This window comes from Salvelinus alpinus, chromosome 30 (assembly GCF_045679555.1).
Source record: "Salvelinus alpinus chromosome 30, SLU_Salpinus.1, whole genome shotgun sequence".
NCBI lineage: Eukaryota > Metazoa > Chordata > Actinopteri > Salmoniformes > Salmonidae > Salvelinus > Salvelinus alpinus.
Genome location: NC_092115.1, coordinates 38,269,310 through 38,296,932, shown reverse-complemented (window position 1 = coordinate 38,296,932; position 27,623 = coordinate 38,269,310). Strand labels below are relative to the sequence as shown.

General features: G+C 44.7%; 1 protein-coding gene across 1 annotated transcript; it reads left to right on the top strand.

Annotated features, from left to right (window-relative positions):
- On the top strand, positions 1 to 27,623 carry LOC139559830 (ephrin type-A receptor 4-like). Its single transcript, XM_071376199.1, has 18 exons — positions 1 to 254; positions 1,428 to 1,495; positions 2,274 to 2,582; positions 2,739 to 3,093; positions 14,299 to 14,454; positions 14,941 to 15,363; positions 19,685 to 19,809; positions 20,612 to 20,771; positions 20,894 to 21,005; positions 21,567 to 21,625; positions 21,732 to 21,845; positions 22,090 to 22,275; positions 22,426 to 22,487; positions 22,894 to 23,103; positions 23,277 to 23,453; positions 26,099 to 26,286; positions 26,399 to 26,557; positions 26,809 to 27,623. The coding sequence occupies exons 1-18, from the start codon at positions 128 to 130 to the stop codon at positions 26,936 to 26,938; spliced, it is 3,120 nt and encodes a 1,039-aa protein (XP_071232300.1). The 5' UTR covers positions 1 to 127; the 3' UTR covers positions 26,939 to 27,623.

Here is a 27,623-nt window from a genome sequence, read left to right as displayed (position 1 = left end):
AGCGAGATACCGCTGACCAGAGAAGAGAAGAAACCTACAACTGCGTCAGAAGGAACGCGAGAGACCTCCTTTTGCCCACAGCGTTCCAAGTATCATTCCCACACACACACACAGTTTTCCAAGAGGGATGCGCGGAGTTAAACGGAGACACTTCCACACAGCACAAATGGCTGCGAGTTTTTGCAAAACAACTTGTGCGTTAATATGGATGTTTACAATTATTTCCGCCGCCCGAGTGTATCCACCTAACGAAGGTAAGGAAATCAGTGTTTTGGAATTGTTTAGGCTTAAGGGGGGAGTGTACGGTTCTCCGAAGTATTTGGTTAGGCTACTTAACGTGTCTTAATTGAGGGTCCGTTTTCCCCTTCATATTCGGGCACTATTGGAAACTGATATTTCTTATTTCGCATGTACATACTTGGAGTTCCTACCCGCTGCCTGGAAAACACCGTTGTTCCTCGTTCATTTGACTGTTATCCAACTATTTGTTTCACTAGCTTATAATGATGAATGATAATCGCAATCACTGCAATCAAAAGATGTATGCGGTTGCCTCCCATACTATCTTTCTCAGGTTCAGTCTCTACCGTTTAATTTGAGCTGAATTTCAATGTTATGCAGTCAGTAGCCTACTCAGCCTAAAGCAGTTCGAACAGGGGCACAAATGAAACCTCCAAATTCGGACAAATGTCACATTTCTAACAAGTAAAACGTCAAACATTTTCGGTTTAAGCAGTGACCTACGGCCTTTGCGCTACGGGTTTTATCCCAAATCAAATTGTACTTGTCACATGCGCCGAATACAACAGGTGTAGGTAGACCTTACAGTGAAAATCTTACTTACAAGCCCTTAACTAACAATGCAGTTTTAAGTAAAAAAGAAGAAATTATAGTAACAAATAATTAAAGAGCAGCAGCAAGGCTATATATAGGGCATACCGGTACAATGTTGGAGCTCCCGAGTGGCGCAGTGGTCTAAGGCACTGCATCTCATTGCTTGAGGTGTCACTACAGACACCCTGGTTTGAATCCAGGATGTATCACAACCGGCCATGACTGGGAGTCCCATTGGCCCAGCGTCGTCTGGGTTTGGCTGGTGTAGGCTGTCATTGTAAAAAACAATTTGTTCTTAACTGACCTGCCTAGTTAAATAAAGGTTAAATAAAAAATGTACAGGGGCTCCGGTTAATCCCAACACAGTGTCATGGGCGAGCTATATGTGTAACGTTTAGCCCAAAATCTATACATTCGTTCCAGTATATTTGAGATAGTCTGTCTGTTTGTGATATTTTATCGATCTTGTAATTTTCTTTCCATATCTGCATCTGTATGAATACAGTATGTATGGGTTCTTGTTGAGCCTAAGAGTAGCTGCCAATGGAAAGTGGAAATCACCTTCCCTACCTGTTTGTAACTGTGTGTTTCAGAGACGTTACTGGACACAAGGACAGTTCCTGGCGAGCTGAAATGGGCGGCAAGTCCAACAGAAGGAGGGGTATGTGGTCCTGCCGAGACAAAATAACCTATTTCAGTGAGAACATGTGTTTGTAATGCATAATTGTACACAGGTAGACTATGGGTGAGTCTTTTTTTCATACCCTATAATCCAAGCTAGATGGCATTCTACTGCAGTCTCCATCTCCCTCTGTCTTTATTGCATGCACACCCTCTCTCGCTCACTTTCACTCTCTCCAGCCTCTTTGTTAGTTTAAGAGTTATTGGTGAACTTGACTCCTCTCCAGTCTCCCTGTGCTCACTTTCTTTTACTGAACTGCTTGATTGACAAGGTCCTGGTCCCCACACACTGAGCCCTTTGATTGCCAGCATACCCCCACCCACCCATTGCTTACACACACACACACACACACACACACACACACACACACACACACACACACCCCTCTCCACATCACAGTGGGGGCCAGTGTACAGCTTTACGACTGTGACAGCTGTGATTTCTGTCCTTCAACAAAGACTCCAAAGGAGGGAATAAAACTTGGAGCCATACTCTATGACAGCTCCTATAGAACACCTCTACACACACACACTCTCTGGCTCGGTCCGTCTAAAGCTCTCACCAGCAGGGAGTGGGAGGCCACATTACTATTCCATGGTAGTAAGATGCCATAGTTAGGCAAGGTCACCATGCAACTCCATAAAACGTCCTTGATAAACTATCCCAAGATAAACGCACGGAAGGTTTTGTCGTCACCGAAGCTGATTGATGACTAGAAGTGACTTTGGTCTAATGGTCAGAATGTGTGTGTTCCCAGTGGGAGGAGGTAAGCATCATGGATGAGAAGAATGTCCCTATCAGAACGTACCAGGTGTGTAACGTGATGGAACCCAGCCAGAGCAACTGGCTTAGAACTGACTGGATCCCTCGGTCTGGAGCGCAGCGCATCTACGTCGAGATCAAGTTCACCCTCCGGGACTGTAACAGCCTGCCTGGAGTCACCGGCACCTGTAAGGAGACCTTCAACCTCTACTACTATGAGTCTAACAACGACAGAGAGCACTACATCAGAGAGAGCAACTTTCTCAAGATCGACACCGTGGCAGCCGACGAGAGCTTCACTCAGGTTAGGACTCTTGTTTTTTTTTTCATCTTTGTTAAATTTTAAGATCTGATGGTGTGTTGATTATGTTTTTTCAATGTGAAAATTACAAGGAAGTAACATTGTTGTGTTCTTATGGCTATTTATTATCAGTAATTTTGTTATTATTACAATGATCAGGTGGACATTGGGGACCGCATCATGAAGCTGAACACTGAGGTGCGTGACGTAAAGGTCACAACCCGGAAGGGTTTCTACCTGGCGTTCCAGGATGTTGGCGCCTGCATCGCTCTGGTTTCCGTACGTGTCTTCTACAAAACCTGCCCCCTCACTGTCCGCAACTTAGCAACCTTCCCAGATACCAACACCGGAGCTGACACTTCCTCGTTAGTGGAGGTCAGGGGGTCGTGCGTGAACCAATCAGAAGAGAGGGAGGAGCCCAAGATGTATTGTGGCGCAGACGGGGAATGGCTGGTCCCCATTGGTGGGTGTGTCTGTAACTTGGGATACGAGGAGAAGAGCGGAGTCTGTCAGGGTAAGGCATTTGATTTACTTTTAATTTAATGACCACATTTTCTTCTAAATTGTATCGAACCCCCGGGCGTATGCACTTAGTCGACTGAGCTAAAGTTAAGTCATCAGCTCTTGGACCTCTGGAAGAGAGAGTGAGGGAAATAGGCGAGACTGGAGGGAACAGACGTTCTGAAGACAGCTTTACAGCACGCCATTACTCTCTCTGAATAGAGAGTCTCTGTTCAACACACACACACACACACACCAGTTGAGCGTCAGTGCTTCAGTAGGGAATGATATACAGCTGTGGGTTTATTCTCTCAATCTTATTTATTATGGCCATCCCAGCAGGCTAATTATATAACAAACAGCTTAAACGTTTAAAGGCCTGCGGACCGAGCAGAAGGTGTGTGTATGTGTGTGTCTGTGATAGTAGAGAAAGGGATAGCTATCAAACTTTTCTGTATGTGACAGACACCAGGTTCTCTCCCTCCCTCTCTCTTCCTCTCCATCCCTCTCTCTCTCCATCCAGACCTCCCCCTCTTTATCCAGACCTCCCCCTCTTTATCCATAGCAGAGTTAATGACATCTAAAGGCTGTTTTCTTTAACAAGATTTAACTAGACCCTTGACTCTGATCACCTTTGAACAGAAGTGAAGGACTAGCTCTTTTTAAGTATTTCCTTTTCCCCACTCTAAGTTGAAACAGCCCACTCAGGTCTGGAGCGCTCTAGTGATTTGCCATAGTACTGTCAGGCTTGACGATCGATTGGAACCTAGATTAAGTCTTTCCGTCATATCAATTAGCGGCCTGCAAACAATGGACAGGTGACCAATAGGGAGGGAGAAACGACAAAGCGAGGCAGGGAATGAGTAGAATACTTTTTAGCGCTATAGAGTGCTATGAAGAGACAGAGAGAGAAATAGTGCAGAGAGATACCGGCGGATAGAGGTGGAGGAGTAGGGGTGGAGGATTGGAGAGAGAGAGGGGGAGGGAGGAAAGGAAGGAGGAATTAGTTTGTGAATAGAGAGGGGGTTCTATAAGGAGGCCATTTACGGCATAAGGCATCAATGATAGCCCAGTCCCCCCAATTGTTACTATGTCGGGGTGTTAGAGGGGGTGCAGTGGGCTCACACGGGGGCAAGAACACAAACATAAGAGAGGTTACCCCCCCTCCCCTCGACTTTATCCCCCAATGTCCCTTACGCCCAACCCCTCCACACACGCACATACACACACACCTTTAAGAGCAGGGTCATGACCAGGCTTGATGAAGCCGTCAAAAACTTTGACAGACACACACACACACACACACACACAAATACACTCTGTTAAGTTGTGAAGGGCAGGGTCATGACCGAGGTTGATAAAGACGTCAAAACTCTGACAGCTGTGATTCGGGCTGGGAGGAGAGGAAGCGAGGGAGGGACAGAGAAGGAGAGGAGAGACAACAGAGGTGGTTTAAATGTGAATGGGACAGTCAGACTCCGGAATGAAAAAGGACCTCTGCGTTTTGTTAAGAGTTTTGACGGCGCCTTTTTAGAGGGACTTTGTTCAGCTGTGGTTGCTCATCTGCTGCTATTACTGTGTATCTATGTGGGCGTTATCTGTGTGTGAGTGTTTCTATTTTCTGCAGTGTGTATATGTGTTTGTGTGAGATATACAGTGCCTTCGGAAAGTATTCAGACCCCTTGACCTTTTCCACATTTTGTTACATTACAGCCTTGTTCTAAAATGTATTTAATCGTTTTTCCCCCTCATAAATCTACACACAATACCCTATCATGACAAAGCAAAAACAGTTTTTTAGAAATTCTTGCAACAAAAATATAAAAAATATCACATTTGCATAAGTATTCAGACCCTTTACTCAGTATTTTGTTGAAGCACCTTTGGCAGTGATTACAGCCTCAAGTCTTTTGGGGTATGATGCTACAATTTTGGCACACCTGTATTTGGGGAGTTTTTCCCATTCCTCTGTCAGGTTGGATGGGGAGCGTTGTTATTTTCAGGTGTCTCCAGAGATGTTCGATTGGGTTCAAGTCCGGGCTCTGGCTGGGCCGCTCAAGGACATTCAGAAACTTGTCCCGAAGCCACTCCTGCATTGTCTTGGCTGTATGCTTATGGTCGTTGTCCTGTTGGAAGGTGAACCTTCACCCCAGTCTAAGGTCCTGAGTGCTCTGGAGCAGGTTTTCATCAAGGATCTCTCTGTACTTTGCTCCGTTCATCTTTCCCTCGATCCTGACTAGTCTCCCAGTCCCTGCCGCTGAAAAACATTCCCACAGCATGATGCTGCCACCACCATGCTTCACCGTAGGGATGGTGCCAGGTGCCAGAGGTGACGCTTGCCAATCAGACCAAAGAGTTCAATCTTGGTTTCATCAGACCAGAGATTATTGTTTCTCATGGTCTGAGTCTTGGAATGGATGCACCTGAGCTCAATTTCGAGTCTCATAGCAAAGGGTCTGAATACTTGTGTAAATGAGGTATGTCTGTTTTTTCTAAAAACCTGTTTTTGCTTTGTCATTATGGAGTATTGTGTGTAGATTGCTGAGAAAAACATATTTCATCCATTTTAGAATAAGGCTGTAACATAACAAAATGTGGAACAAGTCAAGGGGTCTGAATTCTTTCCGAAGACACTGAATGGGGTGAAATAAAGTGAGTAAGAGAGTGATAGAGAGAGACCTGAAATTAGATTTTATAAGATGCATGGTGGCGGTTGTCCAAGTGTGATCGACGTCAGAGAGACTTTCACTCCGGTGCACCTTCAATAACTCAACTAACAGAGGATTTGGTGTGTGTGTGTGTGTGTGTAGAGAGAGAGATGGCCAGAGAGAGAGACAGGGCCAGCGTTATGGGTGGGCCTAATGGGGCCTGGCCCGCCCTACTGTACCTCCTTGCCCATCGAAATCAAATATTTAAATATTGATCATTTATTTGACTGAGACGCACGTCGACATAAAGACGCAACAATCCCAGATAAAGCATCCGAGCGAAACAGCACCCATCTGCCTCAGTATGTGTTGCCCATGTGCATGACATGTCATACTCTTTTTGGTCAGACGGCATCAGATACATGAGCTACATATAGTAAGACAGAGGGGCACTGTTTTGCTCGCTCAGGTGACATAAGCATTTTCTCATTTGAGCAAAAGTCTGTCTTCCACCCTCTCTCCTCCGTTCTCTCTCTTGACACGGAAACCGTTGAGTGGTTGGGGAGATGTCAATTCGTTAGTAGGTGAACAGAAGCGTCCTCCCCTCCTCAATAGCCACCTTTCATCAAGGATACTCATGTGTATCCTACCGCGGAAGAGTTTTGAAATCTGACACACCCCCTTTGAATCAGCTTTTGTTTTCGCCAGATGAGAAAAACATGCACACGTATAAACCGGTGATTGTCAAGCAAATAACTCATGTAATATAGCCTACACCTTCACAATAAATTCAATATATTTTTTAGACAGGTGTAAAGAAACATGATATGAAGAAAATGTAGTCTATTTTAGAAGAGCAGAAGTTGAGCTGTCCTTATGTTACGTCCTGATCTGGCTATGCCAAATGGCTGTGGGCTACACTAGTTCATTTAGCAGACAAGATTAGCTTAGAATTCCGTGGCATTATTTTATATTATAGTATGAAGAATACACTTGAACTAAGCTGAATTAAATAGAAAGGATATTTTCTCCAAACGATTTGACGGAGTGCGCACATGCAGTTGAGCATGTGTTGAGCAGTTAACAAATAAATGTAACTTTAGTTGTTCTACAAACGTTGGGCTATATGTTTTGATGTTTAATACATTGTAAGGCTGCATGATGTGAGTCTATTGATGATTTGAAAAAAGTCGCTTGAAAGGCGTTAGCTCCTCTTTGTTTTTTGTGCAGGCTGTACACACTACATCAGTCTCTCATTCACAATTTGACAAGCACTTGATAACGGCTCGAATTTCCCGGTGGCATCCCCTTTGTTTGGCCGTAATGCACCATAAAAAAATCCATACCTTTTGCGGCCAGTGGCCATTGTGCCCTTCTCCCTGAGTGCTGCATGTTCCGAAGCACCTCTCACTCACATGGCTCTCCCTCAAGTGATCAGGTTTTTCTCACAGGCTACAAGTGAAGACAGACACATCGGGGACACAACTGTGCGTGCCCTTAACCATGTCCGAGGTACATATTGAAGATATTGGAAGAACTCTCCCATTTACTTTTCGTCAGCCAATATGATGAGTAGGCCTAACAAATGGCAAAATAACTAGCCTATGTCAATTTACTATCTTTCATAGTACAAAAGTTAACCTATTCTATTCTGTGCAAGACATAAATGTCTCGTTTCAGGAAACTAGGCATACGTCACGGGTCACTACTTCACAGGAGAGCCATTTGAACCTAACTTATTTTTTAATCAAAATGCGTATTTTTGACAGTAATGCCTTCTGGAACATGTGAACTTTCATGTTCCATAATAAAAGACTTGTATGCCATCTGTAAATCCGATTAAAATATTTAAATTACGAGCCTAGTTGGTTTAGCAACAGAAAAGCGAGCAACCTTCCCGCTAGCCATGATTGGCTGAGATAATGAGTGGGCTGGACATGCCGAGAGATGAGTTCGGATTGGTCTGCCATATAGCACGCTGCTGTCTATCGGAGCTGGTCAGTATGTGTAGGTAATCCTGTCTAACGCAGCATAAAAAAAAAATAAAAAAAAAATAAAAAAGTATTGTGTATTAAAACTGCGTAGGTGTTGCTCTCCACTTTCTGGAGGACCGAGTTTTGAAATCAGTGGAAATAGAGTATGATAGCTATGTAAACACTCCGGATTACATCTTCATACTAAGGGCAGCCATGGCATCCGTGATAGGGAGAAGCGCCCATCCATGATGTATATGGGTATGATAGTCTCGCTAGCTACATTTTCAGATATTACACTTTTCTAATTTTGACAGTCATTTTCATTTCAAGTTCAAGTGTACTGTTAGCTAGCTAACGTTAGCTGGCTGGCTCGCTAGCTGACGTTACATGTATGATCTTATTATTCATATCTGAGCCATTTGCTTTGTTAGTTATAGCCTAATGTTAGCTAGCCAACATTGAACCTGGTTGTTTAGCTACCTGCAGATTCATGCAGGGTAGTAACGTCATGAGTTGGGATTATGGTTTATTGTTTACCTAGCTAGTTACATGGCTTAACTTCTCTAGGGTAGGGGGCAGCATTCGGAATTTTGGATGAAAAGCATGCCCAAATTAAACTGCCTGCTTCTCGGGCCCAGAAGATATGATATGCATATAACTGGTAGATTTGGATAGAAAACACTCTAACGTTTCAAACTGTTAAAATAGTGTCTGTGAGTATAACAGAACTGATTTGGCAGGTGAAAACCTGAGAAAAATCCATTCAGGAAGTAGGATTTTTTTTTGTTTTGTAGGTTTCTATTCAATGCCATTACAGTATCCATTGACTTAGGACTCAAATTGCAGTTCCTATGCCTTCCACTAGATGTCAACAGTCTTTAGAAATTGTTTCAGGCATGTATTCTTAAAAAGGAGGGGGTAAGAGCAGTCTGAATGAGTGGACCCTGCCGTGTCACAGAGCTTTTTCATGCGCGCTTTCATGTTTACCTTTTATATTGACGACGTTATTGTCCGGTTGAAATATTATCGATTATTTAGGCTAAAAACAACCTGAGGATTGAATATAAACATCGTTTGACATGTTTCTATGAACTTTACGGATACAATTTGGATTTTGTCTGCCTGTTGTGACTGCGTTTGAGCCTGTGGATTACTGAAGAAAACGCGCAAACAAAATGGAGGTTTTTGGATATAAAGAGACTTTATCGAACAAAAGGAACATTTATTGAGTAAATGAATGTCTTCTGAGTGCAACCATATGAAGATCATCAAAGGTAAGGGATTCATTTTATCTCTATTTCTGACTTGTGTAACTCTTCTACTCGGCTGGTTACTGTTTGTAATGATTTGTCTGCTGGGCTATGTTCTCAAATAATCGTAAGGTATGCTTTCGCCATAAAGCATTTTTTAAAATCTAACACCGTGGTTGGAGTCACAAGAAGTTAATCTTTAAACCTATGTAAAATGTTTTGTTTTCTGAATTTTTATGAGTATTTCTGTATTTGAATTTGGCGCCCTGCAGTTTCACTGGCTGTTGAAGAGGTGGGACGCTACCGTCTCACGTACCCTAGAGAGGTTAACAAAATACTCCACTATGCAAGTAACCATTTCAATAGATTGTCACTGCGACAACTGTTGATAGACGTAGCTGGTAAATTCGCTCTGGCTATCTTCTCCGATTTCAGAACACTCTCATCTGACTGTGCCAGAGTGCAGAATAACTGACGAATTTACGAACACTCAACACCTGTTGAATATGGCCGGTGTCAGTAAACATTGGCAAAAAAGTGTAAATTGTTGCCAGCAGCACAGTTGCAGTCACCAACGCTCTGGATAACATAAAAACAGCCTAACCAGCTCTGCTAGGATGAGTAAAATGGTCAGTGAGCTGTTCTCTCATTTGTGTCTGGAAGTAGCTAGCCAATGTTAGCCAGTTAGCTTGGGTGCTTGACTGCTGTTAGGACAGAATGCTCGGATCAACCCTTAAAGAGATGGGTGGGGCTAAAGCTTAAGAGGGTGTGAACAATGCTGAATGGGTGTAGACAAAGAAGAGCTCTGCAGTAGGTACCAAAACATTCAAAGGCCATTTTCTCAAAAATGAGGTTACAACTTTATCAACTTTCAAAGCAGAATTACTTTCCCATTGTTCGTCAAATGCGGTGTATGATGTACCATTTTGTAGCTCTGTGTCTTTGCTTTTATCCCATGTAAAAATAAAAAAAACACAATTTCAAATTTTGCTACATAAGACAGAATCAAGGCGGTCGGTCACAAATATTCCAAATATTGCATTTTTATAGTGAAAAAGCCATATCAAAACATAAAGGCCTGTGGGCTAGGCTACATGAGGTGTGCGACTATGATTAGAAAAAGTTGCCAAAAAAAGGCATTGTTTCTTGCCTTATGCTGGACATCATTCACAAGAAAATGCCATAGCTTCAGCCACTGTTTGGATGCTGGAATTATTTTGGATGAACGTGCGAAGGTAACCTTCGTTTTGAAGTGATTCTTTTGACAATTAGTTGAAAACATGACTGGTTGTGTTCAAGCCACATATTTACATATTTACCTTAAACCCCATTTAAAAAAACACACACATGGAAGTTCCTGTGAAAAAAACATGACTTATTTTGGAAATGTGTGTGTGTGTGTGTGTGATCACAGTGCTGTGCTGTGTGTTGCTTCTGTGTCTGTAAAACAAAGGTATTGACAGTCTGAATATTCATATCCTGTCTGCTTCTCACTGTGGGGGAATACTGAATACATGATCGATCATCACCTGTCTACTGAAAGAGAAGAGAGGAGAGCGAGTGAGAGAGACGAGGGAGACCGATAGAGAGAAGAGATAGGTGTAGGGAGTGGGAGAACAAGAGGAGAGGGTGAAAGAGAAACATTCACAGTAAAGGTGCCCTTTTATTGCTATCATCTTGGTCATTTACATATTCATTTTTTTGCGCAAATGCAAATCCAGATCAAATGCAAATCTATCTCATTACATACAGTGTGTGTGTGCCTGAGTTTCTCTATGACCCTGTCCTGTCGCTCTCGCTCTCTGTGAGTCGGAAGTGCCTCTGACCGCTTCAGTGTGTCAGCTGTCTAGGTGATGGATAGAGGGAGGGACGGAGTGATGGATGGATGGATGGATGGAGTGATAAATGAGAGGGAGGGATGGACATCAGAGGGAGTTATGGGTGCCCGGTAGACCTGGGGAAAACGAGATGAGTTTTTCAGAGTTAACCATTGTAGATTACTGATCCCAAGGCTGTCCCATTCACTCCTCTGTGATCAAGGGGCTCTTCAAAATTATAGTAGAATATAGCTACTTAATATAGCTACTTTGCAATCTAGGTTGATTACATAATCCCTCTTGTGTATCCGGTACTTCCTCTTGTGGCTTGTGAACAAAATCAGAGTTCCTAACCAGAAGAACTATGATTATCCTCGATGGGGATGTGTCACCTCTGCAGTGACACACAGTGTGTGGTGCAGTTAAACACAACAGGACATCTGTATGAGAGCCTGGTTAGATGTTATGTATGGCTCCTCTGAGTGAGTGAGGTGTCTGACTGTCAGCCTGCCTTTCCCTTAGGGTAAACCAGGATTAGCTCCTACCTCACCACCGCACGCTCAGATATGCAAGCACAGCCCTGTGCGTTTGTATGTGGAATGCATTTGTCATTGGAAAGGTGTTGACACTCGTCGTCTTTGAGGATAATTACAGAGTTCTTTCGCTCCTCTTCCTCCATCAGTCACCCAGACCTGCTAGTTACACACTAGTCTAGGTGGACTTAGTTTCACATTCACACAGTGTTTAGTGTGTGTGCCCAGGCTGGGGGAGGGGCGGGTGGAACTGACAGTGAGAGTATTAGCATGTCAAAAGCCCCCTGCAACAATTACCCCCTTCTCTCTCGCTCTCTCTCGCTCTCTCTCAATTTAAGGGGCTGTATTGGCATGGGAAACATATGTTTACATTGCCAAAGCAAGTGAAATAAACAATTAACAGTAAACATTACAATCACAAAAGTTTCAAAAGAATAACGACATTTCAAATGTCATATGATGTCTATATACACTGTTGTAATGGTGTGCAAATAGTTAAAGTACAAAAATAAATAAACTTTTATATTTTAAATATATTTTTTACTGGTTGCCCTTTTCTTATGGCAACAGGTCACAAATCTTGCTGTTGTGATTGCACACTGTGGTATTTCACCCAATAGATATGGGAGTTTATCAAAATTGGATTGGTTTTTCGAATTCTTTGGGTCTGTGTAATCTGAGGGAAATATATGTCTCTAATATGGTCATACGTTTGGCAGGAGGTTAGGAAGTGCAGCTCAGTTTCCACCTCATTTTGTGGGCAGTGTGCACATAGCCTGTCTTCTCTTGAGAGCCAGGTCTGCTGTCTGCAGCCTTTCTCAGTAGCAAGGCTATGCTCACTGAGTCTGTACATAGTCAAAGATGTCCTTCTCGCTCTCTCGCTCTCACACAGTTTATGGAGTTTGTAGTACAAAGGAAGTAGCCTACACTCATTTACTCACTCTACCCAACTCAGCATTTTCTGTAAAATGAAGAGCAAAGGGGAAGGAGAAACTATAGGAGTGGAGATGGATCTCTCTCACACACAGAGAGAGTTTAGAGAGTAATGTGAGTTGTCTACCCCTTACCTGCTGGGTTTGAATAGCAGCTTCAGCCGCTCTCATCAGGAGATTGGAGACAAGAGCCAAGAATCTGACTGTTTACAGTGCGTGTGTGTGTGTCCTACTGTCCTTCCTCCTCTGTCAACTGCCACCCCCCTCCCTCACACACACACACACACTCCTACTGTGTGCGTTCTGCAGGGCGGGACTCCTGTCTCTCTGAGTCTGATGGACGACCCCGGGGCTGTCCATCAAAGAGACACGCGATACCTGACCTGCCGTTGACATGAACACACACACACACACACTCGGTCTCTCTCCCACACATGCACAAGCACACCGGCACACATACAGCCATACTGGCACACATTTTTTGGCACACCATGAGCTATTGAATTGTAGCAGGAGGGCAGGACTCAAGGCTGTGAGCTGGCTTTGTCTCCATCCCACCCTGCCGTTCTCCCTTTTTTCCACAATGAACAGAGGGAAGGTGAGAGGGAGAGAATAAGAAAGGGAGAGAGTGTGGCCACCAACCCATAAACACTCCTTCGTCTTTTCACGTCACTGTTTCTCTCTTCTTTCTTTTTCTCGCTCATTCCCTATCTTCTATGTTTCTGTCCCTCTCTCTTCTCGTTCCCCACAGTCTCTGATAATCTCTATTTTTCATCATTCCTCTCTCTGAGGGGAAAAGGCATGTGTGTGTGTGTCATGATTTGTGTTTGTGCTGCAAAGGGAGAGTGAGCGTTGACCTGGAATGACAGCTCATAAAGGTGTTATTATCCCTATATAAGAGAGGGCGACTATGGACTGCTGCTCTCCTCTCTCTCGCTCTCCTCTCCTTCTCTCCACTCCTCTTTCCCCTCTGTCGCACACCCTCACAAAGACTGCCACCCTCAACAGTGTATGACTTTATGGCGTGACACCCACACACACACACACACACACACACACACACCAAGGTCTCTACTGATAGTATTATAATACCCGGAACTACACTCACTCATTGATAGCGGGGGCTCAGTCAAAAACAAACCTGCCTTTTGTTACTAGCACAGACTTTCTGATAACTTCTTTAATTGAGGAAAAATGCATTTACTACGACTGTGATATGTGGTTGTCTGCATTCATCCTAAGATGAGTTCACTAACTGTAAGTCACCCTGGATAAGAGCGTCTGCTAGCTAAATGACTCAAATGTAAAATGTCGACATCGAGGCCTCACAGCTGTAAAGTGTTTGACATAGAGCCATAAAAGCAGGGTTAGCGGATGTGAATGGCTCCTATCTGTGTGTGTTAGTGCGCGTGTGTGTGCATGTTCTTATGCAATCAGCGTTTAACTGGTATCGATTGAGCTATAAAAAAAAAAACAATAACAATCTTCAAAGCATTCCAGAGGGAGAGAGAGAAAAAGAGAGACGGAGAGAGATACTGAGAGAGGAAAACAGAACGGGAGAGAGAGAGTAAAACGGAGAGAGGAATACAAAGAGAAAGATAGAGAGAGCGTGAGAAAGAAAGTGTGTGTGTGAGAGAGGTAGAGCCTCCCAGAAGAGAGGGATGGTTAGGACAGCGTTTATTACAGAGACGGGACATTCCTTTGGGAAGACTTCCTCTACTGATGAGTGTTATAAAACACTCTGTCACACACACACACACACACACACACACACACACTGTCATCCCCCATTTTCAAACACAAACTCTGTCACTCCCACATTCCGAACCACTCCCACTGCGATGACTTGGTCACCCCCGGAAATGAAATAGGGGGAGAATAGAGATGATAATAACGTAATTACTTCTAGAAGAGTTGTGAAAAAGTGAAGGATTTCATGAATGGGTTGACAGCCATGTGGGTTGGGCATTCTGAATAAGTCAAAACTGGGTATTGCCATGTCAATGCATGTGTTGGTTGTACTAGAATGAAAATGAATGGAACCCCCCCCCTCTCTCTATAGCGTGTACGGTCGGTTTCAACAGAGCTGTGTCTACAGACAGAGCATGTTCTAAGTGTCCTCCGCACAGTCACTCAGAGAAGGAGGGGGCTACTGTCTGTGACTGCAACCCGGCATACTACCGTTCTGAGAGTGACCCTGCATCTATGCCCTGCACACGTAAGGACACACACACGCGCACAACATTTCCCCCCTAGGGGGTCGATCAATCTATGCAGCTGTACTCTTTCTCCCCTCTGTTCCTCTTCTCTCTTTTGTCCTCTCTCTCTTTCCTCTCAGTCGTCTCTGTACTGATCTAAAGACTTCTGACTAATCCACCGTGTCCTGGACGGGAGATAAGGCGTTGCGATCGAATGAATAGTCCTCGGGCTCAGTTACATGTCACTTTCTGTCCCTCTCGCTCTCTCTCTTTCATTCTCTCGCTCTCTCTCCCCCAGCAACTGTGATCTGACTGAGACTTTGGTCTGTTTGTCATAAACTTAATTATGCCTATATACAGCACTGGGTTCAGCCAGTCAGCCTGAGAAAACAGACAACACTCTCTCACACAAAAACGTAACGACAAACTGTACCACAGAGGAAAGTATATGTAACCATAACCACAATATATTTTCTAACTCAACCTCCCTGTCCTATGTATCCCAGAACCCCCATCTGCTCCTCAGCAGCTGATCTCCGAGGTCAACGAGACGTCAGTGGTTCTGGAGTGGAGCGCCCCCCTCAGGCTCGGAGGGAGAAGTGACATCAGCTACAGTGTGGACTGCCTGCTCTGCCACGGACCTGAGAGTCAAACCGGGAATCAAACTCAGATTGGGAGTCGACTTGGAGAAGCTGGTAGCCTTGCGGCTCTTAAGGGTCCTCTTGGGGCCCAGCTCTGCCTGCCCTGCAGTCAAGATGTCCTGTTCTCTCCCCAGCAGAGTGGCCTAAGGGCCACCAGGGTGTGTGTGAGCGAGCTGCAGGCACACACACGCTACACCTTCACAATCCTCGCCCGCAACGGGGTCTCCCAGGGCCACAGTGCAGGGGCAGGACAGAGTGTGTCTGTCACACTCACCACCAACCAGGCCGGTGAGTTTGTGTGAAGGAGTATGTAAGTAACGAGGGGAGTGTGTGTGTTTTCAGGGGCCAAGCACAGGCTGTGCATTGCATGGAGGGTGGGGGATTGAGGGGTGTGTGAGTGTGTGAGAATGTCTGTGAAGCAGGTAGCCTTTAATGGGGGAATGTGAATTGGATTAAGTTGGAAGAACTTTTTGTGCCTACTGGTGTGTGTCTGTATACAGTGCCTTCAGAAAGTATTCATACCCTTTGACTTATTCCACATCTTGTTGTTACAGCCTGAATTCAAAATTGATGAAATATATATACACTGCTCAAAAAAATAAAGGGAACACTAAAATAACACATCCTAGATCTGAATGAATGAAATATTCTTATTAAATACTTTTTTCTTTACATAGTTGAATGTGCTGACAACAAAATCACACAAAAATTATCAATGGAAATCAAAGTTATCAACCCATGGAGGTCTGGATTTGGAGTCACACTCAAAATTAAAGTGGAAAACCACACTACAGGCTGATCCAACTTTGATGTAATGTCCTTAGAACAAGTCAAAATGAGGCTCAGTAGTGTGTGTGGCTTCCACGTGCCTGTATGACCTCCCTACAACGCCTGGGCATGCTCCTGATGAGGTGGCGGAAGGTCTCCTGAGGGATCTCCTCCCAGACTTGGACTAAAGCATCCGCCAACTCCTGGACAGTCTGTGGTGCAACGTGGCGTTGGTGGATGGAGCGAGACATGATGTCCCAGATGTGCTCAATTGGATTCAGGTCTGGGGAACGGGCGGGCCAGTCCATAGCATCAATGCCTTCCTCTTGCAGGAACTGCTGACACACTCCAGCTACATGAGGTCTAGCATTGTCTTGCATTAGAAGGAACACAGGGCCAACCGCACCAGCATATGGTCTCACAAGGGGTCTGAGGATCTCATCTCGGTACCCAATGGCAGTCAGGCTACCTCAGGCTACCTGTGCGGCCCCCCAAAGAAATGCCACCCCACACCATGACTGATCCACCGCCAAACCGGTCATGCTGGAGGATGTTGCAGGCAGCAGAACGTTCTCCACGGCGTCTCCAGACTCTGTCACGTCTGTCACATGTGCGTGTGAACCTGCTTTCATCTGTGAAGAGCACAGGGCGCCAGTGGCAAATTTGCCAATCTTGGTGTTCTCTGGCAAATGCCAAACGTCCTGCACGGTGTTGGGCTGTAAGCACAACCCCCACCTGTGGACGTCGGGCCCTCATACCACCCTCATGGAGTCTGTTTCTGACCGTTTTAGCAGACACATGCACATTTGTGGCCTGCTGGAGGTCATTTTGCAGGGCTCTGGCAGTGCTCCTCCTTGCACAAAGGCGGAGGTAGCGGTCCTGCTGCTGGGTTGTTGCCCTCCTACGGCCTCCTCCATGTCTCCTGATGTACTGGCCTGTCTCTTGGTAGCGCCTCCATGCTCTGGACACTACGCTGACAGACACAGCAAACCTTCTTGCCACAGCTCGCATTGATGTGCCATCCTGGATGAGCTGCACTACCTGAGCCACTTGTGTGGGTTGTAGACTCCGTCTCATGCTACCACTAGAGTGAAAGCACCGCCAACATTCAAAAGTGACCAAAACATCAGCCAGGAAGCATAGGAACTGAGAAGTGGTCTGTGGTCACCACCTGCAGAACCACTCCTTTATTGGGGGTGTCTTGCTAATTGCCTATAATTTCCACCTTTTGTCTATTCCATTTGCACAACAGCATGTGAAATTTATTGTCAATCAGTGTTGCTTCCTAAGTGGACAGTTTGATTTCACAGAAGTGTGATTGACTTGGAGTTACATTGTGTTGTTTAAGTGTTCCCTTTATTTTTTTGAGCAGTGTATATTTTCTTCTTACACACAATACCCCATAAAGGCAAAGGGGAAATGTGTTTTTAGAGAAAAAAAATGTTTTATTGGTAATGAAATACAGAACTATCACATTTACATAAGTATTCACACCCCTTTGCTATGACACTCCAAATTGAGCTCAGGTGCATCCAATTTCCTTTGATCATCCTTGAGACGTCACTACAACGTGATTAGAGTCCACCTGTGGCCAATTCAATTCTTTGGACATGATTTAGAAAGAAACACACCTGTCTATATATGATCCCACAGTTCTCAGAGCAGAAACTATACCATGAAGTCCAAGGAACTGTCTGTAGATCTCTGAGATAGAACTGTGATGAGGCATATATCTGGGGAAGGGTATAAAACCATTTCTAGAGTGTTGACAATTTTCAAGAGCACAGTGGTCTCTATCATTGGGAAATTGAAAAAATATTGAATTACCCAGACTCTGCCTAGAGCTTGTCGGCCGACCAAACTGAGCAACCAGGCAAGAAGGACCTTGGCCAGGGTGGTGACCGAGAACCCAATGACAACTCTGACAGAACTACAGAGTTCCTTGGCTGAGATGGGAGAACCTGCCAGAAGGACAGCAGTCTCTACAGCAATTCACTAATCTGGGCTTTTTGCTAGAGAGTCCAGACGGAAGCCACTCCTGAGAAAAAGTCACATGACAGCACGCCTGGAGTTTGCAAAAAGGCACGTGAAACACTCACAGTATAAGGCAAAAGATTCTGTGGTTTGATGAGATAAAACACTTTGGCCTGAATACAAAGTGCTACGTCTGGATACAACCAGGCACAACTCATCACCTGTCTAACACCATCCCTACCATGAAGCATGGTGGTGGCAGCATCATGCTATGTGGATGCTTTTCAGTGGCATGGACTGGGAGAAGGGTAAGGATACAGGGGACAATGAATGGACAATGACCCCTAGTATACAGCCATAGCAAGGCTATGAACAAGAATGTGAAAGTCCTTGAGTGGTCCAGCCAAAGCCCAGACTTGAATCCCATGGAAAATCTGTGGAAAGACTTGAAGATTGCTATTCAGCTCCGATCCCCATCTAACATAACAAAGCTTGAGAAAATCTGCAAGGAACAAACCCAGATGTGCAAAGCTGATACAGACATACCCAAGACGAATTAAAGCTGTAATAGGTGCTCCTACAAAGTATTGACTCGGGCGTGTGAATAATTATGTAAATGAGATATTTCTGTGTTTTCATTTTCAATACATTTTCATGTAATCCATTTTGAATTTAACACAACAAAATGTGGAATAAGTTAAGGGGTGTGAATACATTCTGAACAGTACATGGGAGTTACGTGTGTGTGTGTGTGTGTGTGTGTGTGTGTGTGTTTGTGTCAAACTCTCAAGGAGCGACTTGTCTCGGTGACATGAACAGAATGATACGGTGATCATCATCTTATTGGCTTATGCCACGGTGTGTGTGTGTAGCACGTGCGGGGAGAAAGCGTGTTGGTTTGATCACCTCTACATTTAGGTGGTCTGTAAAGTTTTACGAGGTGTTTCATTTGAGTTTCTACAGGGAGTGTGAGTCAGATGGAGTGTGTGCTTATGTACGTGTTTTTCCCCCGTGTGGTTTACTGTACGTGAACTGGAACACAGCCCACTGACTCTAGTATCTTTACAATGTCTCTGGCTGCATTTACACAGGAATCCCAATTCTGATATTTTTTCCCAGGAATTGACCTTTTGACCAATCACATCAGATCTTTTGACATCAGATCATAGTGGCAGACACACCTGCTCTGACTACCTGTGGGAAGTGTGTTGTCTCCCTAGCGTAACCTACTGGGTGATAAATGAGAAGGCTGGGAACTATTACTCAAAGGCAGAAACAGTGTTGTCATTCAATACTCATTCACTCTGAAATAACTACTTTCTGTCTTTAGTGAGTCAGCATCCTACACTGTACAGTCACATAGACCAGTGACTGAACCTTCCTCTCCTGTCATTCAGTATGTCAGAGGGACTATCACAAGAATACAGGGACATAAGAGGAAGACTATTAGAGGGATAGAAAGGGAAGGGGTAGACATTGATGGAGGGATGGAAAGAAAGTGGGAAAGGTAATGATAAAGGGGTAGAAAGACAGGCTGAAAAGAGGTGAGAAAGGTCATGGCCTGTTCCCTAGAGAAAAGGTAAAAGTTTCCTCCAGGACTCGGCTGTGGTGAATTGGGTCATTGTGATTGCCATCAAACATTCAGGGAATTGTTGTTTCATAACTCCAAATGTGGATTTGCATGAAAACCTGTCAATCCTGTAGCTTGAATTATTTTATTTTGCAGATGTTATGCCAATGTGTCTTATACATTATTTTCTGGTAAACTATTCAAGAGATCCAATACACAAACATAAAAGCCGTGATATATCTTGGGCTGTCCTAGTTCTTCAACTTATGTACCTCTCTCTCTCTCTCACTCACTCAGCTCCCTCCCCAGTTACATCCATCCAGGCTGGTGATGTCACCAGGCATGGTGTGTCGTTGGCATGGCAACAGCCCGACCGTCCCAATGGGGTGATCCTGGAGTATGAGGTCAAGTACTACGAGAAGGTGAGATGCCTCGTGGAAACCGTGGTTCAGAAATCAGTTTTTTTTTTACACTCTTAAAAAAAAAGTTCCAAAAGAGTTCTTTGGCTGTCCCCATAGGAGAACTCGTTTGGGTTCCAGGTAGAACCCTCTGTGGAAAGGGTTCTACAAGGAACCCAAAATGATTATATCTGGAACCAAAAGGGGTTCTTCAAATGGTTTTCCTATGTGGACAGCCAAAGAACCCTTTTAGGTTTTAGATAGCACTTTCTTTTAGTAAGAGTCTATGGAAACCTATAACTGGTGTGTGTGTGTGTACTGTGTATCTATGCATGTTTGTGAGTGTTCACATGCTATCTGCTTAAACTGGTATCAATAGACTTATAAAACAACCAATAAACAATCTTCAAAGCATTCCTTGTGTTTGACATGGAAAAAGAGAGAGGGAGAAATGAAGGGAGTTTTTTTTGTGGGACTTGGGAGAGAAAAAGGGAGCTAGATGGGCGGGAGTGATTTGTAGTTGATTTGGAATTGTGTGGCTACAGTTTGTCCTTGCTTGTCTGGTTTTGTGATTATAGGCCGAGAGTCCACAGGGAGAGGTTTTTCACTCCAGAACCACACAGATAACATTGTTTTGCAACTTCAAGTTACATTTTAGGATCATGACATCATCCGTTACCCCTTTTCTTTACACTTGCCAATTAAAATGGGGTGTATTTAAGTTATGCTGTATCTTGGAAAGGTTCATGTATTTGACCGCAGATTTCTGCTCAGGCATTAACAGATCCCTCCCCTGTTTCTCTCTTCCTGCCTCTCGTCCAATCAGGATCAGAAGGAGAGCTCCTACCGCATCATGAAGACGGCGTCTCGCAGTGCTGACATCACTGGGCTGAGTCCGCTTACTGTGTACTTGTTTCAGGTGCGCGCTCGCACCGCCGCCGGATACGGAGAGTTCAGCAGCCCCTTGGAGTTCTCCACCAACTCAGGTAGAAGACATTCTATTCTATTCTATTTGGCTGTTTTTGAGCAAAAGATATTGCATTTTTCTGGAACCTGTTTTTAATGAAAACATCCTGGTTTGTAAACTGTTGTCCCCTCCCACTGACAGATCCCTTGCCTCTGATTGGTGATGCCGCTAACTCCACCCTGCTCCTGCTGTCAATCAGTGGAGGTGTGATTCTACTGCTCATCTCCACCGCAGTCTTCATCATCAGCCGCAGGTACAAACACATATGGCCTCAGAAACACGAGCAACCGCTAAAACACACACACACACACACACACACACACACACACACACACACACACACACACACACACAGATCACCTGGGGCTGTGGAGGGGGATTAAAGAGGAGACAGTATGTCCTTCTAAAGGTCTGATTGTTCACCTGGTAATCCCCTTGTCCCTGACTTATCATTAGTGTCTCCACAACAACCCAGCCACTGTATCAGCTTCCCCCTGGCCTCGGAACACTCACACACAACCTCTCCCTTGAGGCCTCTTTTTTCCTGACAGTGGCTCTCAAGGTATGACACACACACCGCTTAAAGACACAATGGGTAGTGTTACAGACAGGTTCTGTAAGATAACACACCTTTCCTCCTATATTACCCGAGGCACTATTCTCTCTCCTTCCCACCCTCCATCCCCCTTCTCCTTCTTCCCTTCCACTCGCCTTGAATAGCCAATCTGCTTGGATTGGTCAAAGTAGCTGTCAATCACTCACATTGTGTGTTCCGTGCCGCTCACTACTTCTTCCTCTACCTTTCTTCTTTCAGGAGGGGCAAATACAGCCAAGCCAAGCAAGACTCAGAGGAGGAGAAACACCTAAACCCAGGTAAGACCACACATGCACTCACACACTTCGTCCTATTCCACGAACAGGTCTCCATTGCGTCAAACTCATTTTCCCAACCCATCTCCTTCCCTTTCTCCATCTGTAGGTGTGAGGATATACGTGGACCCGTTCACCTATGAGGACCCTGACCAGGCGGTTCATGAGTTTGCCAAAGAGATTGACGCCTCCTACATACACATAGAGAAGGTCATTGGCATTGGTAAGGGAGCCTGACACACACGCTCACAGTACATCATCAAGGTTTGAAGGTGTGTGATGCTAATGCTGTGCGTGTTGTAGGTGAGTTTGGGGAAGTGTGTAGTTATTTATACTGTGTGTGTGTGTCTGTGTGTGTTGTAGGTGAGTTTGGGGATGTGTGTAGTTATTTATACTGTGTTTGTGTCTGTGTGTGTTGTAGGTGAGTTTGGGGAGGTGTGTAGTTATTTATTCTGTGTGTGTTGTAGGTGAGTTTGGGGAGGTGTGTAGTGGCCGTCTGCGTCTCCAGGGAAAGAGGGAGATCTACGTGGCCATAAAGAGTCTGAAGGCAGCATACTCCAACAAACAGAGGCAGGACTTCCTCTCTGAGGCCAGCATCATGGGACAGTTCGACCACCCAAACATCATCAAACTGGAGGGTGTGGTCACGCGATGTGAGTGATTGACAGCTACTTTGACCAATCCAAGCAGAGAATGACAGGTTCTGTCTGCATTTATAAAGATATAAAAATGCAGAGGACCCAAAACGGATCCTTGTGGAACACCCCCCTGTCTTAATCGCTGCTTGTTGGTCTCCTGTGCAGGTAAACCAGTAATGATCATCACAGAGTACATGGAGAATGGATCTCTTGATGCCTTCCTCAGGGTAAGAGGTCCTCATGTTCCTTGGAGCGTCAGGTAGCCTAGTGGTTAGAGCGTTGGACCAGTAACCAAAAGGTTGCTGGATCAAATCCCCGAGCTGACAAGGTGTCGTTCTGAACAAGGCAGTTAACCCACTGTTCCCCGGTAGGCTGTCATTGTAAATAAGAATTTGTTCTTAACTGACTTGCCCTGTTAAATAAAGATTAGAAAGAAGTTCTATCTGTATGTCTTTGTACTGTGTGTTATATTCTAAAGCAGGGGGGGGTTATTTTCAATTAAGACCTAGACAACCAGATGAGGGGAGTTCCTTACTAGTCAGTGACCTGAGTTCATCAATCAAGTACAAGGGAGGAGTGAAAACCTGCAGACACTCAGCCCTCCGTGTTCTAAAGTCTCTCTCTCTCCATTAGAAACACGATGGTCATTTCACCGTGATCCAGTTGGTGGGCAAGCTGCGTGGCATCGCGTCGGGCATGAAGTACCTGTCTGACATGAGCTACGTTCACCGAGACCTGGCTGCCCGCAACATCCTGGTCAACAGCAACCTGGTGTGTAAGGTGTCTGACTTCGGCCTGTCCCGAGTACTCCAAGAGGACCCTGAGAATGCCTACACCACACGGGTAAGAACACAGGGGAGAACATAGAACACTAACATGCCTATTACTCTGGGGTAATGATTTAGTATGTGAGATAAGTTCATGTTTCAATGAGTGTAAGATCACTCACCTTTGAACTATGGGTCCTTAATGCTAGACTGTGGATTCCAAAAAAAATCTCTTCCCATGTGTTACAGGAGGTGACTGGGACGTACCACTCTCCAGGGGGGAAGATCCCCATCAGATGGACCTCTCCAGAGGCCATCGCCTACAGGAAGTTCACCCCATCCTCTGACACCTGGAGCTATGGCGTGGTCATGTGGGAGGTGATGTCCTATGGAGAGAGACCATATTGGGACATGAGTAACCAGGATGTAAGTGCGTTTTCTATGTAATAACTCAAACCTGGATTTCCCCCTGAACGTGGAATATTTTCCGCGTGGACTGAAGCAAAGTTAGACGGTTACAGTGCATTTGGAAAGTGTTCAGAGCCCACTTTTTCCATATTTTGTTACGCTACCCCATAATGGCAAAGTGACAACAGGTTTTTAGAAATGTTTGCAAATGTATTCACTGTAGACAAAGTTAGTTAAACATGCTTTCTTACCCTCTTTCTCTATACCCTGTTCTCTCTCAATTCAATTTCAAGGGCTTTATTGGCACGGGAAACATATGTTAACATTGCCAAAGCAAGTGAACTAGATCAAATCAAATCAAAGTTTATTTGTCACGTGCGCCGAATAAAACAGGTGTAGACCTTACAGTGAAATGCTTACTTACGGGCTCTAACCAATAGTGCAAAAAAGGTATTAGGTGAACAATAGGTAAGTAAAAAAAAATTATCAACAGTAAAAAGACAGGCTATATACAGTAGCGAGGCTATAAAAGTAGCGAGGCTACATACAGACACCGGTTAGTCAGGCTGATTGAGGTAGTATGTACATGTAGATATGGTTAAAGTGACTATGCATATATGATGAACAGAGAGTAGCAGTAGTGCAAAAAAGGAGATGCAGATAGCCCGGTTAGCCAGTGTGCGGGAGCACTGGTTGGTCGGCCCAATTGAGGTAGTATGTACATGAATGTATATATGCATACATGCATATATGATAAACAGAGAGTAGCAGCAGCATAAAAAGAGGGGTTGGGGAGGGCACAGAAATGCAAATAGTAGCCATTTGAATACATGTTCAGGAGTCTTATGGCTTGGGGGTAAAAACTGTTGAGAAGCCTTTTTGTCCTAGACTTGGCACTCCGGTACCGCTTGCCATGCGATAGTAGAGAGAACAGTCTATGACTGGGGTGGCTGGAATCTTTGACAATTTGTCGGGCCTTCCTCTGACACCGCCTGGTGTAGAGGTCCTGGATTGCAGGCAGCTTAACCCCAGTGATGTACTGGGCCGTGCGCACTACCCTCTGTGGTGCCCTGCGGTCAGAGGCCGAGCAATTGCCGTACCAGGCAGTGATGCAACCAGTCAGGATGCTCTTGATGTTGCAGTAGAACTGTAGAACCTTTTGAGGATCTCAGGACCCATGCCAAATCTTTTTAGTTTCCTGGGGGGGGGGCCCTCTTCACGACTGTCTTGGTGTGTTTGGACCATTCTAGTTTGTTGTTGATATGAACACCTAGGAACTTGACGCTCTCAACCCTGCAGCCTTGTGTAAGTTGACCTGTTTAAAGGCCTTTCTCACGTCGGCTATGGAGAGCGTGATCACACAGTCGTCCGGAACAGCTGATGCTCTCATGCATGCCTCGAAGCGAGCATAGAAGTGATTTAGCTCGTCTGGTAGGCTCGTGTCACTGGGCAGCTCGCGGCTGTGCTTCCCTTTGTAGTCTGTAATGGTTTGCAATCCCTGCCACATAAGACGAGCGTCGGAGCCAGTGTAGTATGATTCAGTCTTAGTCCCGGAACATGTTCCAGTCTGTGATATCAAAACAGTCCTGTTTCTACTTCATCTGACCATTTTTTTATAGACCGAGTCACTGGTGCTTCCTGCTTTCATTTTTGCTTGTAAGCAGGAATCAGGAGGATATAGTTGTGGTCGGATTTTCCAAATGGAGGGCGAGGGAGATCTTTGTACGCATCTCTGTGTGGAGTATAGGTGATCTAGAATTTTTTTCCCTCTGGTTGCACATTTTACACATTGATAGAAATTTGGTTGAACTGATTTAAGTTTCATTAAAGTCTCCGGCCACTAGGAGCGCCGCCTCTGGGTGGGTGGTTTCCTGTTTGCTTATTTCCTTATACAGCTGTCTGAGTGCAGTCTTAGTGCCAGCATCTGTCTGTGGTGGTAAGTAAACAGCCACGAAAAGTATAGCTGAAAACTCTCTAGGCAAGTAGTGTGGCCTGCAATTTATCACAATATACTCCAGGCGAGCAAAATCTAGAGACTTCCTTAGATTTCGTGCACCAGCTGTTGTTTACAAATATGCACAGACCCCCCCCCTCCCGTTTCTGAAACATAGGATATTACAGTTTTTTATGTCCCGTTGTTGGGATATTCGTGATCGTACCTCGTCTAATTTATTGTCCAATGATTGCACGTTGGCGAGTAGTATTGACGGTAACGGCAGCTTTCCCACTCGCCTTCTCCGGGTCCTGACCAGGCATCCGGCTCTTTGTCCTTTGTACCTGCGTCGCTTCCTCTTGCAAATAACGGGGATGTCGGCCCTGTGTGGTGTTTGGAGAGTATCTTGTGCGTCCTCCTTGCTGTAGAAAAAATCTTTGTCTAATCCGAGGTGAGTGATCGCTGTCCTGACATCCAGAGGTTATTTTTTGCCGTAAGATACGGTTGCAGAAACATTATGTACAAAATAAGTTACAAATAACGTGAAAAAAAACACATAATAGCACAATTGGCTGGGTGCCAGTAAAACTGCTGCCGTTTCTTCCGGCGCCATTTTCCCTTAGTAAACAAAAGTGAAATAATCAGTAAAAATGAACAGTAAACGTTACTCACAAAAGTTCCAAAAGAAGAAAGACATTACAAACGTCTCTCTCCCTCCCTCTCTGTCCAGGTGATAAAAGCAATAGACGAGGGTTACCGTCTGCCCCCTCCAATGGACTGTCCTGTGTGTCTACACCAGCTGATGTTAGACTGCTGGCAGACAGAGAGAACACACAGACCCAGCTTCACACAGATCCTCAACATGCTGGATAAACTCATCCGCAACCCGACCACCACTCTGAGGACAGGGGGAGACAGGTACACACACAGGACACGATGTCTCTCATTGCAAGCTCTTTCAATGTGTTTTTCCAGCATAACGTTCACTCCCCATAACTATCTCATCCTCTGTCTGTATCTCTCTGTGCAGACCTGTTCCCAGTCTGTTGGAGCCTGTAGTAGGCCCAGAGTTTGTGTCAGTGTGGTCAGCAGAAGACTGTCTTCAGGCTATAGGGATGGGCATGTATAGAGATACGCTCACTACTGCTGGATACACCAGCCCTGACAGCCTGCTAACCCTCACACATCAGTGAGTCTCTCTCTAACCCCCCCCCCCCTCTCTCTATATATATATCATTATGGCTCTCTCTATTTCTCTGCTAACCCTCACACATCAGTGAGTCTCTCTCTCTGTATCTCTAACCCCCCCCTCTCTATATATCATTCTTTCTCTCTCTTTCTCTCTCTGTGTCTTTCTCTCTCTGTGTCTTTCTTTCTGTGTGGGTAGTCATGGTCTTCTTAACTCTGAACATGTCTAATTGAATTATTCCATGTTTACAGGGACATGACCAGTATAGGAATTATCACACCATCACACCAGGACCAGATCCTTGCCAGTGTGCAGCAGGTATTGCTGTCCCACATGCAACAAATACAGGAACAGATGCCAGACAGTATGGTTCCCGTCTGAGCCAGTGAAAGGATACAAAACTAAAACAATTTGTTTTTAATGAATTTTATTTACCTCATCCATGCACTTTAGAATGAGATTTTCACAAGGAATTACATCAACATACAAAAAACTACAACAGAAAATATGAATGGAAGAGAGAAAAGCAGCACTTTTATAAACCCTATAAACTTTGACCCTTGAACTATGACCTGAGGTTTGACCTGAGGCTGAAGAAGCTGCTGAAGATGGTTTCACTGCAACACTGAGGAAACAACGAGACATGTTGTCCCTTTTTTGTTGACTTTTTGTACATACGTGTCCGTGTAAATAACGTTTCATCTGCTTCTGATTTTTTTTTACATGTTTTTGTTGTTGATTTTGTGTCATCCCGACTTGTCATGCGCGAAACGTGTCTGTAGCTCGTTCAGAGTGGTGCCTTTGTTTTCAGTTTAGAAACTGTTTTCTCTCCCGTACACATTTCAAAATGGAATAGACACCTCCAGTTTGCCTCATATGCATCTCAGGACTACACTACCCATTTCTCTTTATACCAGAAGGACTCCAGCTCCCATTCCCACTAAGAAGTAATCCATCCATTGAGCTTTGTAGACAAGGACTAATGAGTGCTACAAATATTCACCAACAAGGACTTGTAAGTTAATAGTGAAGCATAGTTCAACAAATAAAAACAGGACAAATTGAA